The 15,828-nt window shown below is 32.6% G+C and overlaps 1 protein-coding gene across 4 annotated transcripts in view; it reads right to left on the bottom strand.

Annotated features, from left to right (window-relative positions):
* Positions 1-1,725: 1,725 nt before the first annotated feature.
* Positions 1,726-15,828, bottom strand: part of SERCA (ATPase sarcoplasmic/endoplasmic reticulum Ca2+ transporting SERCA) — a 122,693-nt gene continuing 108,590 nt past the window's right edge. The window contains exons 23-24 of one of the 4 annotated variants that reach the window (XR_014133026.1): positions 9,011-9,082; positions 1,726-3,376 (exon numbers count right to left, since the gene is read on the bottom strand). Coding sequence is in view for 2 of the 4 variants with exons in the window: in XM_081770982.1 (XP_081627108.1) it covers positions 3,345-3,376 (32 nt within the window). In the remaining 2 variants the exon portion in view is untranslated. Of the gene's footprint in view, positions 3,981-9,010; positions 9,083-15,828 lie in introns of all 4 variants that reach the window. The other 3 variants (XR_014133027.1, XM_081770982.1, XM_081770983.1) reach the window with 3 other exon arrangements.

Genomic DNA, 15,828 nt, shown 5'->3' with positions numbered 1-15,828 from the left:
TTCCAGTCTCGGTGTATCGCTGTAAGGCGCGATACACGAATCTCTTGCTGATTTGTAGGGGTTTCAGGAGGTTGAAAATCTCATCTGCTGTCTTCCCGACCTTGTGTACTGCAATTACTGCTACACAATTTTTGTAATCGCCCCACTCCATCAGAATTCAGTAAAATATCAACATATGTCATGAACAGTCAAACACACACTACATGCATCTTCCGCTTTATACACGGATGGCAGCACTGTGCCACTCCGGATGCCTACAGCGCCACTCCAAACTTTGTGACAGTATTTATGATATAACTAGGTATATTTTATAAATACCATAGATGAAAATTTAGAGTAGGCTATCTTTTTACAACGCCTTGTGTAATAATTTTTATCGTGTAGAGTTAGAAGTTACTTTTCTCAAGTTCTGGTACGGTAATTGTCTTTATTGTAGAGAAATTGAAAGCTCTCAGGGATATAAATTATATTTTAAGTTTTACTCAATAATAGCATGTAGCTATTATTAAATATTTCTCCAACACTACTCTGAGTGAGTGAGTTAGTTTTTGAGTTTCGCGTCCCATGATTATGTCTGGATGACTAAAGGAGACTTGGACTTACTGATTATAGTGGGATCCAAACCACTTTTATCGTTCAACAGTACCCCCACCGGGATTCGAACCCGGGACCACGCGCACAGAAGGCAGGCGTGCTAGTTACTGACCAAGCGGGTGTCCACTGCTCTGAGTGAGTGTCTCACTATTATAGTAGATACGCAAGAATGAGAACTAAGCTCGCATTTATGTAGAAATACTATCTAATACTACATGTAGTTCTTTTCCGATTCGATTTCATTTGTACTTTGCCAAATGGGAGTTACTCTAACCATAGATGCACTTTTCTTTCTTCAATTTATATTACTGACTTTGCGTGGCAGCAGCTTCGTGCTGATAGAACTGAGTCAAATTATCCTTGCTGAACATATAGATAGAAGTTATCCTTACCGAAGAAATGATTGAGGAAGGAGACGGCTTGGGTAAAACCATATTAGATAGCGTCCTGATATTCTACTGCTGACTGACAAGATTAAACATTTTCGATTGAATCTTTACATCGACGATCAAATTAGATTTTTCAACCATCCCATGTCTTGCTCTGTAGGAGATTAGTAAAAGAAAATTGTTAAGAACGATCCGGTGGAATGATAATGTGGGGGAAACAGAAGAACGTCGAGAAAATCCATGGACATGATGATGTACATCACACTCATACATATCCCAGGCTTTAATTAGGAGTTCTAGCACCATTGTACCCCTAAAATTCTGAGAAACAATGATGAGCATTCAGGTGTAGCATTTTCGTGAGTTTTAAAAGACGAAAATTAAAATTCCGTATTTTTATTCCACCCACTATATTATATATATATATATATATATATATATATATATATATATATATATATATATACAAGGGCGGATCCAAGGGGGGCTACGGGGCTATAGCCCCTCCCTTGATCATATCCTGGATCCGCCATTATATATATATATATATATATATATATATATATATATATATATATATATATATATATATATATATATATATCGGAGGACTGGGTACGCATATGGATGAAATTCACCCCCCCCCCTGGGAAAAATTTTCAATTCACACACTGATTATAACTATGTAACGAAATTCGATGAACTAACCAAGGGTGTACTCAGAAAAGAAATAAAAGCCATATACAGTACAAGGAATTTTGTTTTTATTCTAATACCCATGTTGTCTTGTACAAAACCTTTCATTTTATTAGAACTTGCCAACTCATTTCTCATTACAGGATGATAAAACCAGCATTAAAAGCATTATTATTTATTCCTAGAATGTATATTTCGTCCAGCAGTCAAGTGTTGTATTCTTACCATCCTGCATTTCGACACTCACAACAACTTCTCCATAGAAATTATTTGGGCGAGAATAGTTAAGAACAGCGTGACGATTAACAAGTGTTGTTATTTCTGAAGATTTTCTTTCTTTCTTTTTTTTAAATATATACAAAATATATTAAATTTGTTTTTCTATTAAACTATTCCTATATATATATGTTACACACTTTCACAGAAAAAACTCTTTTATCCAAGTAAAGTCATCTATTCCAGAGAATGTGTGCGCAGATACTTATCAACAAAAAAACATTCAGAAGAAAATCAAACGAAGGAGCTATTTCTCCTCCTTAGTTATTTTTGACTCTTAAAAATCCCCGCCCAAAACTCTACTCTCATTGGCTGGTCATTGAAGTACAGTTTAGCGCCCAATAACAAATACACCTATATAATTAAAGAAATATTTTTTGTTTCTTAAATTATAAGATGTCCGTTGTGTTCTCCACACATAAATTGGTTCCTAACAGTTGGGCACAAATCACTTTTATCTTCTAAAAAGTCTTTTTTTTTTTTTTTTTTTTAAGTTTCCATTTTTGTGTTTTATTAATCATTCACACAGCCACACGTTGCTTGTAAACTATTTTAATATAAAGTCCTTGCTTTTGTGTTTTATTTTTGTGCACTGGGGGAAGACAATGGAGCTTCTTTTTTATTACTATATAATATATATATATTTATATACAAATATAATTAAAAAAGACCACTTACATTATTATGACTTAAGAATAAGTAACAAACAAAAAATGAGGATTTTTTTTTTAACAGATGAATGATTTTTTTTTTTTTTTTTTTCTAGAGTGAAATACTTATATTGCACTTCTTTTGAAAATCTTCATTCAAGTATTAAAATGCACTTGGCAGCTTTCTATTACCAGCTAGGTCATCGTTTCTGAGACCTCCAGGTTAAGAACCAGCCAGTACCAAACACTTGAATGAAGATCCTCAATAAATGGCGCTAGCTTTTATAATTATTATTATAATTATTAAATACAACAATGAAAAAAGTGGACTAGAAACAAGACAGTAAAACAGAGAGAAAAAAATGGAGGGAGTAGTACAAAAAGAGCACTTCTTCTGACCCTTCCAGTTGACGAGATTGTTGTCTATTAAATTAGTAATGCTTTGCGTTAATGGATCAAATGCACTTCAACTACTTAATGAAGTTGTTATTGTTTTTTGTTATCTCTGGCGAAGGAGGTTAATGGTACGGCTGATGTACCCAAGTTTTAAATTATTATCATGTTACCTTGCCGATAATGGTAATAAGAAAGGAATAATTATATTAATTGAGCGTTTTTTTTTTTAAACACAGGTTATAATTAGCTTACTACTGATATGTTTCTTATTATTATTTTTTTTTTGTGATTTCACAGTGGTTTTTGTTTTGTTATTTGTTGGCTTTGGTATGATGACAGCACACTAATGCCATGTGTCTTTAACGACATCACCCACTGAAATAAAAGAAAGAAATACTTGAAATCAGTACTAGACAAACAAAAGAACAACTGTATTAATTCAAGCTACTAAGTTTATAATCATCAGCGAAAACTAAACTAGCGCTCTAATACTAAATAAGCCAAAAGAACTTATCTATAACAGTTGCAATAGATAAAAAAAAAAAGCATTTCTATCTATCATGCAGTGTTACAACTACCTTATATCTAGAAGCATAATTAAGCTATATATATATATTAATCCTGTAGTTGCAGGTCGATATATTGACTACAGATTAAAAGACATGCTGCTGAAGTACACAGGTGAATATAAGCATCTGCTTCTAACAAGAGTTAAAGTGCTGAAAAAAGACGAAGTGCTATTTTTGCATTGAAAAAAAAAAAAAAAGAAAAGAAAAATATATATGTATAGAAAAGAAATCAACCAGACAAAAAACAATGGAGGTGACGATACAATTTCTTCCTTATCCAGACATTTGAAGTTCTGACACTGGAATCTTTTGATGTTTTTTTTTTTCTGCTTTTTGATACATTGTTGCCTTCCTAGTAGCCCTTTCTGTTTTGATATTTCACCACTTACTGACTTCAACCGTAGGTTGGACTGTGAAACAAAAATAAAATTCCTTATATCAGTACTAAGGAAAAGAAAGAAAAACAACATACATCGTGTGTTTCTGTTCTCTTTCTGATAAAAGCATCACATTGCCGAACACATAATCAAAATTAAGCATTTCTAAGGACTACCTATTTGTTTAGTCGCACAGGTGATTGACGTCCGCGTAAATGTTAAAGATTACAACAAAAGCGCTGTACAAGTTTGACGGAAAACACACTCACGACGACAATACAGAAAAATAGATAAAAAAAAGTTCATATGTTCGTTTCGACTATGTAGTTTTGGTATTCTAGTTGATGAATGGACGAAAACAAACATATAAGCAATAGTTATGGACGCTATGTAGCACAAACAAAATAATTTCCTCTCTATATAAAATGGTCTTAATTACCAATTGGAAAACTTTGAAAACAGTACTAATATCTCCAAAACAAATAGAATCAAAATGAACGAAACAGATTCTTTCCTAGGCTTTTGAATTTACACTGAACATTCCGTTTTCTAATATACAGGGTGTCCGAGAAGTCCTTCCCTGATTACAGAAATTGATAACTCAGGCTAGAAATAAGATAGAAATATGAAACTGGTGTTGAATTGTTTACAAACTATACAAGTTTTTGTCTGTGTTAGGTTTGTTCTGTTTTACCAAGTCTCAATTTTGTTTGTTTTAGGTTTGTAGTACGTAAGTAAGAAGCCCAAGAAGCCATGCCAACCAACCAGGAGAAGGCACAGTGTGTCCTGTGGTACCATGAGACACGATCACCAACCACGGTGCAGAGACAGTTCCAGACAACATTTGGGAGGACTCCACCTGATGTCAAGAGCATTAAAGCCTGGTATGAGAAGTTCAAGAACACAGGGTCGGTTGCTGACCTTCCGAGGTCTGGTCGACCAAGAACCTCAGCAGACACGGTGGAGGCTGTGCGGCAGTCTTTTCTGAGAAGTCCTAAGAAATCGGTGCGCAGGGCCTCACGTGGATTACAGATGCCAAAAAGCTCTATCCATGACATTTTACACAAACGTTTATTGTTTCGTGCTTACAAAGTGCAACTCGTTCAGGCCTTGTTGCCCGACGACGGTACACGTCGATATGACTTTGCGGTCGAAATGCTATCACGTATTGCGGACGATAATGGTTATCTCAGACGAATTGCCTTTTCCGACGAAGCGACATTCTTTGTCAGTGGAGTAGTGAATCGCCATAATGTACGCATTTGGGGTTCAGAACCCCCCAGGGAGGACAGGGAGTTCACCAGAGGCAGTCCAAAGGTGAATGTTTGGTGCGCGTTATTGCACGATCGAATTATCGGGCCATTCTTCTTCGCTGAGGATACCATCACATCTGCAGTGTACCTGGATATGTTGCAGCTGTATGCGTTCCTCAGCTGTTTCAGTATCGCCCCGATGTCGTTTTTCAGCAAGACGGTGCACCACCTCATTGGGGTTTGGACGTCCGCGCCTATCTCGATAGGACATTTCCTGGGCGATGGATTGGTCGTGATGGACCAACAGCTTGGCCTCCACGCTCGCCTGACATAACCCCATTAGACTTCTTTTTATGGGGTTATGTCAAGGATGAGGTCTACCGAACACGTGTACCAGATCTTGAAACCCTGCAGCAACGAATAACCACAGTCGTTGCATCGATCCCTCCAGTGATGTTGGCTAATGTGTGGATGGAAATTGAATATCGCCTAGATGTGCTACGTGTTACCAAGGGTGCTCATGTGGAAGTGTACTGATGTGACCAAAACTTTTATAGTTTGTAAACAATTCAACACCAGTTTCATATCTCTATCTTATTTCTAGCCTGAGTTATCAATTTCTGTAATCAGGGAAGGACTTCTCGGACACCCTATATATATATATATATATATATATATATATATATATATATATATATATATATATATATATATATATATATATATATACATTCTAAACTGGCAGTACTCGAAGAATCTATATACTATACAACAAATTCCATTCCATTTGAATACAACAATACAGTTAAGATTTTTCAAAACGTTGTCTTGGTAGAAAGAATATAATAGAACACAATGCGCAAATAACGAGAATATGATTGGTTTCTCTCTCTCTGGAGTAGTGTTTTGAAGTAAACCTGCATTTAGTTTTGCTCCACACTCCAGGATTACTTACATTATTGAAAACTCAAATTAGACTTTTTTTTTTTTATCTGTACATATTACTGTACGAACGTAGAACAACAAATGATGACAAAAGTCCGACCATGACAAGTGGAACTTGCCAAATCCAATAAAAAGCTGCTAAAACATCGAGAAACATTGAAATGACTGGAACAAATCGTCAACAAAATCCTTACATAATGCTTCGTACGTTTCGTTCGGATAAGACAAAACAAGACAAAATTATTACATTCAGTACAATTTTAATTTCACGGTGGAAAAAAAATCACATTAATTAACTGAAAAAATATTGTGATTAGTAACAAAAGTCGCCCCCCCCACACAAAACAAATACACAATTAAAATACAACAACAACGATAATACAAGCACGAAGAATATTCTTCACAATGTCACTACATGAGAAATTAATAGATTTTCGAACTACATAAAATAGCGTGACTATCTTACAACACGGTGAAAGCATTAATTTTATTACGATATAATAATAATTTCATTACGATATCGTATACGCAGACACTAAGTTTTTTTTTTTTTTTTTAAAGATATCAAAGTTCCATGTCCATCCTATATTGACACAGAAAAGTTATTATTCTTTTGTCTTCTTAATTAAATAAAGCAATGTATCATTGTTAAGTGTTGTTAGTGAGGTACTAGGAAGGCATTGTTAAACAGAAATTTACGAAGGTTTGTGCACAAGTTGTTAAGGCGTACAGATACATACAGAACATGCAGCAGCTAGCTACCTTCATTTCAATAAATTAACCTCTAACCTACTGCAGAATTCAATGATGATTCCCAACTCAGTAAAAATAAAGCAGTTTATTTTTTGTAAATAATCTAGTCTAATAATCATCAGCGCTTCTATAACGTGAGAACCTATCAAATTCAATTTACGGCCTAACTATGAAAAATCAGTTGAATTTTCGATACAGTTTAAAAAAAAAAAAAAAAAAAAAAAAGTTATCTTTGAACACCAGTACAATTACGAATACTTAGTTCTAAGATCTTAGTTCATAATATCAGCTGTCGGAGAATGTTACAGCGTTTTCTATAGTTATAATAATTTTCCTAAGTTTGTAAATAAATTAGTCGTCTTACAAGAAGACAGTTTCTTCCTCTGAACTTCTAGATGTGTCCTACAAGCCAATGGAAATCTGAATCGAAAGTAGTTTTCAAAGAAAAATGATACAAACTGTAGACAGAATAGAATATTCTTGATTACTATAATTAGCTTCTTATCGTAATGTCAAATCTGAGAATTAGTCTCTTGTCATAAAATGAAAGATCAACGCAGAGTGGATTTAAACCAAGGAAACGAAACACTTATTCTCAATTAATAATATCCAAATCCCACGGCTGATTATTCTGAGTTTTTTTTTTTTTTTCCCTTTCTTTACAATTTTCCTTAGTTCCACGAGGCAAAAGTTGGGACGATGCCTTTAAATATAGTCAATATAGTTTCAATATAGAATGGCCTGGCAACGGTTTCTGAAATAGTCTTAAAGAACGAACGATAAAATACACAACATTAACATTGGATACATTCTTGGGTATTATGAGAACTACTAGAAATAGTAGAGATTCCAGTCAGCATTACATATTATATCTCATAATATAAATAACATTAAAAAAAAATAGGTATATAAAATCACGTTAGTAAATTTCTTTTCCTCTTTTCGTAACTTCCTATTTTGAATTCTCGGTTCTGGTATTCTCGTACAAAAGGAGGAAGTAACAGCAGTTACCAATATTAAAGCAACCGAGAAGTAACACGATTTTGCACAATGGGCCATAACTTTTTTAATAATTGCACTAGGACCATGAATTTTTGTAATGTCCAAGTCTCTGAACCATACAGTCCAATGTTCCATATATAGCACTTGACCAACTTCTCCCTTTGCCTGCTAGTTAAGAGTGATCTTTTCTTGTTGAATGTTTATAATCTTAAAATCAAATTTGCCGACGGATTCAACAAAGACCCATTCCATTCAGTTTGTAATTTTCTGTCTGTCAATATAATGAAGTCTCACTTTTTAAGTACCACTCTTCAGATTAAATTTTTAAAACTCATACCCTACTGGTATTTATGAAATTGATAGGCTCTCAAACAGTTATAGACATCCTCACGTTATCTCCAGTTTTAAACTATTTAAAGCTTTAAATAATTTATGTTGTTATTGAAATCAAGTTTTTATAGTAAGTATATAGTTCTTAAGTAGAAATCAAAATATTTTCTTTTTTAGACTTTATATTGTATACATTGTGAGAATTTCACCCGTCTTTGGTTCTTGATTTCGTCACGATCAAATTCTCGCTACTCTAAACAGGGAAAGCCAGTGATTTCACAACTTACCACATAGCTTCCGATTCATCTAACATGATACCTTCGTCCTAAGAACGAACTTTCGCGAAGTTTACTACGGTTCTTCTTATACTTTCCTACTATATTTCAGTACGATCCGATGAGAGAAATACTCGGTGAAGCTTATTTATAACCGGAACAAATCTTCTATAGTTACTTTCTACAACTATTTAGTACTCTAAATAATTACTCTTTATATCCGAATAACGGATTTTATTCAAATTCTACCAGTACTTATGAGTACCAACCACCGATCATTCTGCTAACTCTGTATTATATAAAACACCATAATTCTTAAGTTAAGATACAGAGCTTTTTCTCACGGTAAGGCAAAAAGGACGTCTGATTTCATACACCGAGTTCACACTAATACAGTTAATATTAGAAAAAAGTAGTAATACAAATTATTCACTGTTAGAATGATGGAAGTTTGTGTGAAGCAGTGAAATCGCTGGAATTTTTTTTTTTCAGGGGTTATACTCACATCTATCCAGTTGATAAAATCTTTTAGAAGTTCTAGGTTGAGGGAGGGGGAACTCCATTCTTTAACCAATCACTAAGATATGTTTAAAAAAAAGGAAGAAGAAAAAAAAGAAAATCAGATTAGTCTACAAATGTGTAAAAAGATCATACTGTAACACCGCTGAATGGTGAAGGTGAAACAAAAGGAAAAACAAGAAAACAAAATTAAATAAATAAATAAATAAACAGTTCATGGATCATAATTCGAAGTCAAAATTAAAAGAAAAAGGAGAATGAAAAAGCTACTGAAGGAAATTAACAAGCTACCATACTCTTCCAAACTACTATAATGGTTTCCTTGCTAATTAACATAAGGAAAACTTCATTCAAGAGAAAGAAGAGGAGGGAATACGATTAAAACAAAAGTTAAGATTGCCTGTCGAGATTACCATTCTAATGTTTTTCTATTATCATATATATCAGGTTCGTGTACTGCTTCATATTATCAGCTGCTATGCTATATATCTATTGTACGAAAAGGTCACTATTCAGGGAAATTCACGCCTTTTTTGTTAGATAGTTCTGCAGACTTTGTACAAGTCATAACTTAGAAATAATATACGTTAACATTTGAGTACAACATTATTTTAATCAATATTTACTGAATTTAGACAGCATAAAACTTAAAAAAGAAGAAAAGTTACGTGATTAGTTTATGGCAATCTATTCCAAAATTTTAACGTGGTAATTGGTAAATAATTAAAACATTTGCACAGTAATTTCAAATATTGTTACTTTCCATGTTGATATAAGCACAAGAATATTAACAGGTTCCTAATACCATAATTAGGATATAAGGTTTATCAGGATCTGACTAAAAATTCATTAGATTCATACAGTAAAATCTATGAAAAAAAAAAAAAAAAAAGTGGAAAATTTTGAGAGGATTTGAAGCAATAAAATAAATAAGGATAGTACTTTTAAAAACGAAAGTCAGTCGAAAATAATTTAAGACTTACTAAAGAAAAAATTTACATCATCACTCACAGTAGTGATATCGACAGGTAATCATCATTTATAATGTCTATTTATATATATTACACAATGGGAACAGACCCAGTTCAACTTAAAACGTTAAAAAAGTGTTAGGAAGATTGATGGTGTTGTTTAATCATACAGGTTATTTTGGTATTATATTATTATTATTATTATTACACGCTTCTAAGGAATTTGAATTACGTAGGGTTATTACAATGCAATGCATGCATTATAAACTTTTTTTTTTTTTTTTAAAAAAAAAAAGAAGAAAAGAAGAAACGCATTTCTTAGAGAGTGCCGAAGATAAACGAATAGTTATCTTAAATGTAATACTTAGGTAAAACCATTGGTATTCCTAGTTTCTGGTTGCTACAGTAGCCTGTAGAATATATGAGCATAATAAAATTACAAGTTTAATTAACACCAACATACCAGTAGCGTCTGTGGTGTTTTAGTCACACTAATTACACAACTATTCGATTAAAAAAATCAAGCTAGTATAAAGTTAAAATTGAAATTATCGTTAAATATAAAAATAATATAAAGAAAGTGGATACTACTCGTATTATATCTTAAAAATAAAGATAGAAATATTAAAAGTTAATTAAAATTGTCACTCTCAAAATGATTTTTCATTGAAGCAACTTATTATGACTCCATCGCGTTTTAACTACATATTTAATGAGTTTATTTTAAAATCTTGAGAATTACGGTAATTTACTTATATTGAATTGGGATGCTCCCTGAAAAAATAGTATGTTCACGGATTTCATATTAGATCACTATCACTCAATTTCTTTCACGAAAAAGTACTAAATACGACTATGAAGCCAGGAATTTCACGTTAAATTTACAGTGAATATACGTTGAAATTCTTATTTTTCCAATTCATGTATAATTTTTCAAGTACCAAGCAAGAAACTCCGGTGGCAAACAAGATGTTCGTACACCAACATATTGTATAGTAATATAAGGATGATCTTCGTATTGGGCAAGTACCTAACAATATTAATTGACAATATTAGTTTCTTATAATACGGAAACAGCTGTACAAATGTCAAGCTCCTATGACAAAGTACATATGTAAATGTAAACAGTATAATTACTACAGTTTAAACTCGTTTTATATACTTATTTACTTTCAGATTTGTTATATTTATACTTTAATCCTTTTTACTACAATAAAATCAATAATAAATATAAACAATTCTAAGACACATTCAATTATTATATCTATAAATAACTTACGATTATAGTGTTATGTTTATTCTATCAAAAGGATGAGCTATCCTAGTACAATAACGAAGTGCAAGGAAAGTAATTTCCACATGTATTCTTTGCATTTCAGAAGTTTATAACTGTAATTATGAACCTATATCCTATTCTGCAAAAAAGTAATCTCCCCAACTGTTCATCTTTGGCTTTTCTTACTCAGGCTTTCTCTACTAGTTGGCATGCTACACTAACATATTCACAAGCAATAACTCGTTCTGATTTTTAAATATTGTCTTTCTGAACATATACACAGAGAAAATTTGAAACTGATCTGTACATTTTTCCCCACACTTTAAAGCTTTTTTAACAATTGTTTTTATTGTTCAAGTTTCGATTCATTTCTTAAAATAATACTTTTAGTTAATTACATCAATAATGAGCAAACGCGCCCAATCTTACATTTCTACCCCCCAAAAAAGTTAATTGGATTTTTTAAAATGCTACTTAAGTCATCAAATTTGAGGGGAAAAAACTACTGAAATAGATACAGATCTGCTGCAAAGAATACATAACCATATTTCGCGATCTTCTCTAAGAATAAAGTAAGTAGAAAGTATATATAATCGATTCTACTTTAGGATTATACCTATAGAATTGTGAAAGAAAAAATCGGAATGCAAGCATAACGTAATAAGAAGAATACTATAAAATATATATATTTACCTTTTTGCTGTAAAGAAAATCAAAAAATAAGAAACATACATCTAAATATTACAATATAAAATTTAAAAGCATATAAAATAATTTCTCTCTTAAAATAATGGTTACAAAATTTAGTAGTTATGAAATAAATACAAAAAAAAAGTTAGTATCGAAATAATGTTAATTAGAAACTTAAAAATAAAACTAAATTGTTCAATCTAGTTAACACGCAACCATTTCATTCCTGAATGGACAAAAGGATTTGAGGATGATTACAGGATTAAACATTGATAGGGTTAGAGGACAATTAATCAAAATGAACGAAAATAGCAAAGATTACGTTGACACAATAAATTCAATACGGCCAAGCTTGAGATTTTTAAAATTTGTTCGCTTTTTTCTTTCTTTTTTACGCGGAGATGATATGGCGCATGCGACTCAGTAAAAACTAACTTTACTTTAGAAACATATCAGTCTCCCCAGATCATATATATAAATTTCATTTTTAATCTGATATAGTGCGTATTATATTGTAAGCACAAATATTTATATATTGCCATTGGTAAGCAAATGCGTGGGTCAATGGAGAGATATATATGTAAAGACTATTCTATTTATTTTGAGCATTAAGATGTGCAGAGCTTTTATTCTTCTTCCCAGAGTAAGAAATGAAGTGCGATTCGAAATACACAGCAGCAAGTGTGTGAAAAACATTTCTACGTAGAATACATCTCTAACGGTTGCATAGAAATTACTCCAACAGAGCTGTAGAATATCAACAGAGAAAGACATTGAAACTAAACAATTCTGTAACTGAGCATGCTGTAGTGAAAGAAAGACAGATATAGTAACAACATGCCATCATTTCTGTAAGTGAACAGTAGTTACATAATACAACTGAACGAGAAAAAAAAAAAATGTTGCAAGATTTATTTTACATTTTGTTTTCTGAATATTAACATGGCATTATGACTTAAATTCAGCAGAACACATCGTAAATATTACATAACGGCTAATTTTCCATCTTTCAAGAAATATATTCAGTGTATAAAGAATATTTTATAGCGTATGACGTATATTAGTAATTTCCAGCAACTTTGGAACTGTTCGAGAATAGTGCATGTAAACAACAGGTAAACGGATGTTCTAAATTGTTTGAAGCTAGGTTGCCATGCTACAAGCATCTTGTAGCTATCATTAAAAAAATCTTGCAACCCCATTTTTCTATTTACTGTTTACATAGTACAACTTTCTGAAAGCAAGAAAAATATCCCCACCCATACAACACTGCACTCTGGTGGACAAATAGTGAACCTCATTACAAATGTGTATTTTGGCACGCTTCCCCTCTTTGTCCAAAAGAATCCGTCGTTTCGGAAGCAGCAAAACTGTTTTTCTCTTTGGCAGTGCGAAGGCTATAGCAGGTAGCAAGAAAGACGAGCCAGAAAGTTGCACATGGTTTGACTCCTTGCAAGATGTAAAAATTGTTGCATGCCCCTTTCAAGACTATGTTTGTATGCAGAAATATTGTAGGATTGCATTTTTTTTTTTTTTTTTTTTTTTTTTTTTTTTTTTAATGACAGCTACAAGATTCTTACAGCATAGCAACCTAACTTAATACACAGCATTGATGACGAATTTTTAGAATTGTAAGTTATCTACCAGTCATATAGAAAACCTATATAAAGTACCAGATCTTCTGAAGTAATTTAAGTCATACTACCATGTATAATGAAATTTATATGATCTTACCTGAAATCATGTGGTCCATCAGCACGCAAGGGATGGAAACAAGCTAGAAACAGCAAGCCAGAGACAAAAGGGTATACAGCAGGGCAGAACTAGGTCGCAAGACCCAATGCTTAAGAAAGGACCTGCAGATTTAACTTTTCAAAAAAGTCAAAGAAAAAAAAGCTGGAACTAAATCACACATGCACAGTTCTGTATTTTGTCCTTGGTATATACTACAATGGAGTAGCAAGGTTTCCAGGGTTAAGCCAAAAAAGGGTAAAAAATAAAAGAAAAATAATCATAATAATAAAGAAAGCAAAAAAACTCTTCGGGTATTTTTACAACACTTTCAGTACAAGCACTGATTTCATGATTGGTGTAATAACTGGATAATTTTCAAGAACATACACAATAGGAATATATGTATTTTCAATTGTCTCTAAAGCAATATACTCCAACACTCCATTGAACATCTTTCTGGACGTTGATTCACTCATTACATTTTCAGTCTCTTTCGCAGTTCAATAGTATAAAGTGCTTATAGTTGGTTGGATGAGTAATATTTTATTCCTACATATATATATATATATATATATATATATATATATATATATATATATACATACTCACAAACACGTATTTGTATAGTAGTAACTAGATTATTCAACTGTAAAAATTAGACGGAACTATTTTGATAAACGCACTTGTGATGTGACAGTCACTGCATATGTACACACAAAATCATTTGAAGACTACGATAATCTCGGCGACAATGACTGATCAAAACCAAATTTATAAAGTAAAACAGTGTTCGGTTGAAAAACTGCTCAAGAAAATTAAAAAAGGGTATCACGAAACAATAAGTACTGTGGTTTTCGAGCACTTTATTAATGGAAGTGCGTTTTTCTCAACCATAACAAGATCTTAAACGATTATGAAGTGAATTAATTGTATTATTATCTATGATAAGATTTTGTTTAGCGCTTTTTTTCTTTCTTTCTTTTTTTTTTTTTATAAGCATTTCTTAAGATTTCCATTACGTCTTGGTGTTCATATATAATGAATTTGTTGTGCATCCACCAACCAGCAAATGTGCCTATCCATTCCATAGATTGCGAATTTTTTTTTGGTAATTTGTAGATAATTACGTTAAAAACTTGATCCATTCGTTCTGCTTATGAATAAAATATAAACAGACCCGCTTTCGAATCAGCTACAAAGTCCTTCGCTCACCATGCCCCCCTAACAAGAAACTTAAAAATCGCTTTCAAATCAGCCAGAAAATCCTTTGCTCAGGATGCTCCCTGACAACGAAGAGCCTAAAAATCGCATTCAAATCAGCCAGAAAATCCTTCGTTCAGGATGATCCTTGACGAGGAGCTTAAAAATCGCGTTCAAATCAGCCAAAAAGTCCTTCGCTCAGTAAGCCCCTGCCAAAGAGGAGTCTAGAAAAAATCATTTTTAAATCAGCCAGAAAGTTCTTTACTAGGATGCCCCCTGACATGGACGAGCTTAAAAGTCGCTTTCAAATCAACCAGAAAGAATTTTGTTTAGGATACCCCTTGACACGAACGAGCCAAACAATCGCAACAACAAGATTATGAAATGAAATGGAAAAGAACTGGCTACGAAAAAAAATGATTGCGTATCCGAACACAAACATTTTGAAATCCAATTATTAAAAAGATAAGACAAAACTGCAACGATTGAAAATTGGAATGAAATCTCTTCTTAAACTGATCGTTTACGTAGTTGCATCAAAAGTGCAAAACATGTTTATAAAGTGTTTCGTTCTTCAAGTGCAAGTGGACGAAACCGTTCAGAAATCCTCGTACAGACGCAATCAACAGTTAGCATTTTCATTTATCTTTAACATACATCAGTTTCTGTCTTTTAAGTAAATACTATGAAATCTTCTTACAAACAATAAAAGAGTTAAGAGATTGAAATGGAAGAAAGAAAAAGAGCACCCTCGATACATTTGCACTACGGATGATTAACCCTATGTCGGAATACAACTATTATTAAAGTTGTTCTTCCTGTTTCTATGCCCAATTTGTACGTACCTCTAGCTTCTCGTAAAAAGTTTTACTCGAGTAGTGAAGGTGGGTTCAAACTGTAAATAAGCCCTGAAAAACAGTAAAACGGATCACA

Source organism: Thermobia domestica, chromosome 9 (assembly GCF_964235325.1).
Source record: "Thermobia domestica chromosome 9, izTheDome1.hap1.1, whole genome shotgun sequence".
NCBI classification, from domain to species: Eukaryota; Metazoa; Arthropoda; class Insecta; order Zygentoma; family Lepismatidae; genus Thermobia; species Thermobia domestica.
The sequence above is the reverse complement of the archived record's forward strand: the minus strand, read 5'-3'. Positions and strand labels throughout refer to the sequence as shown.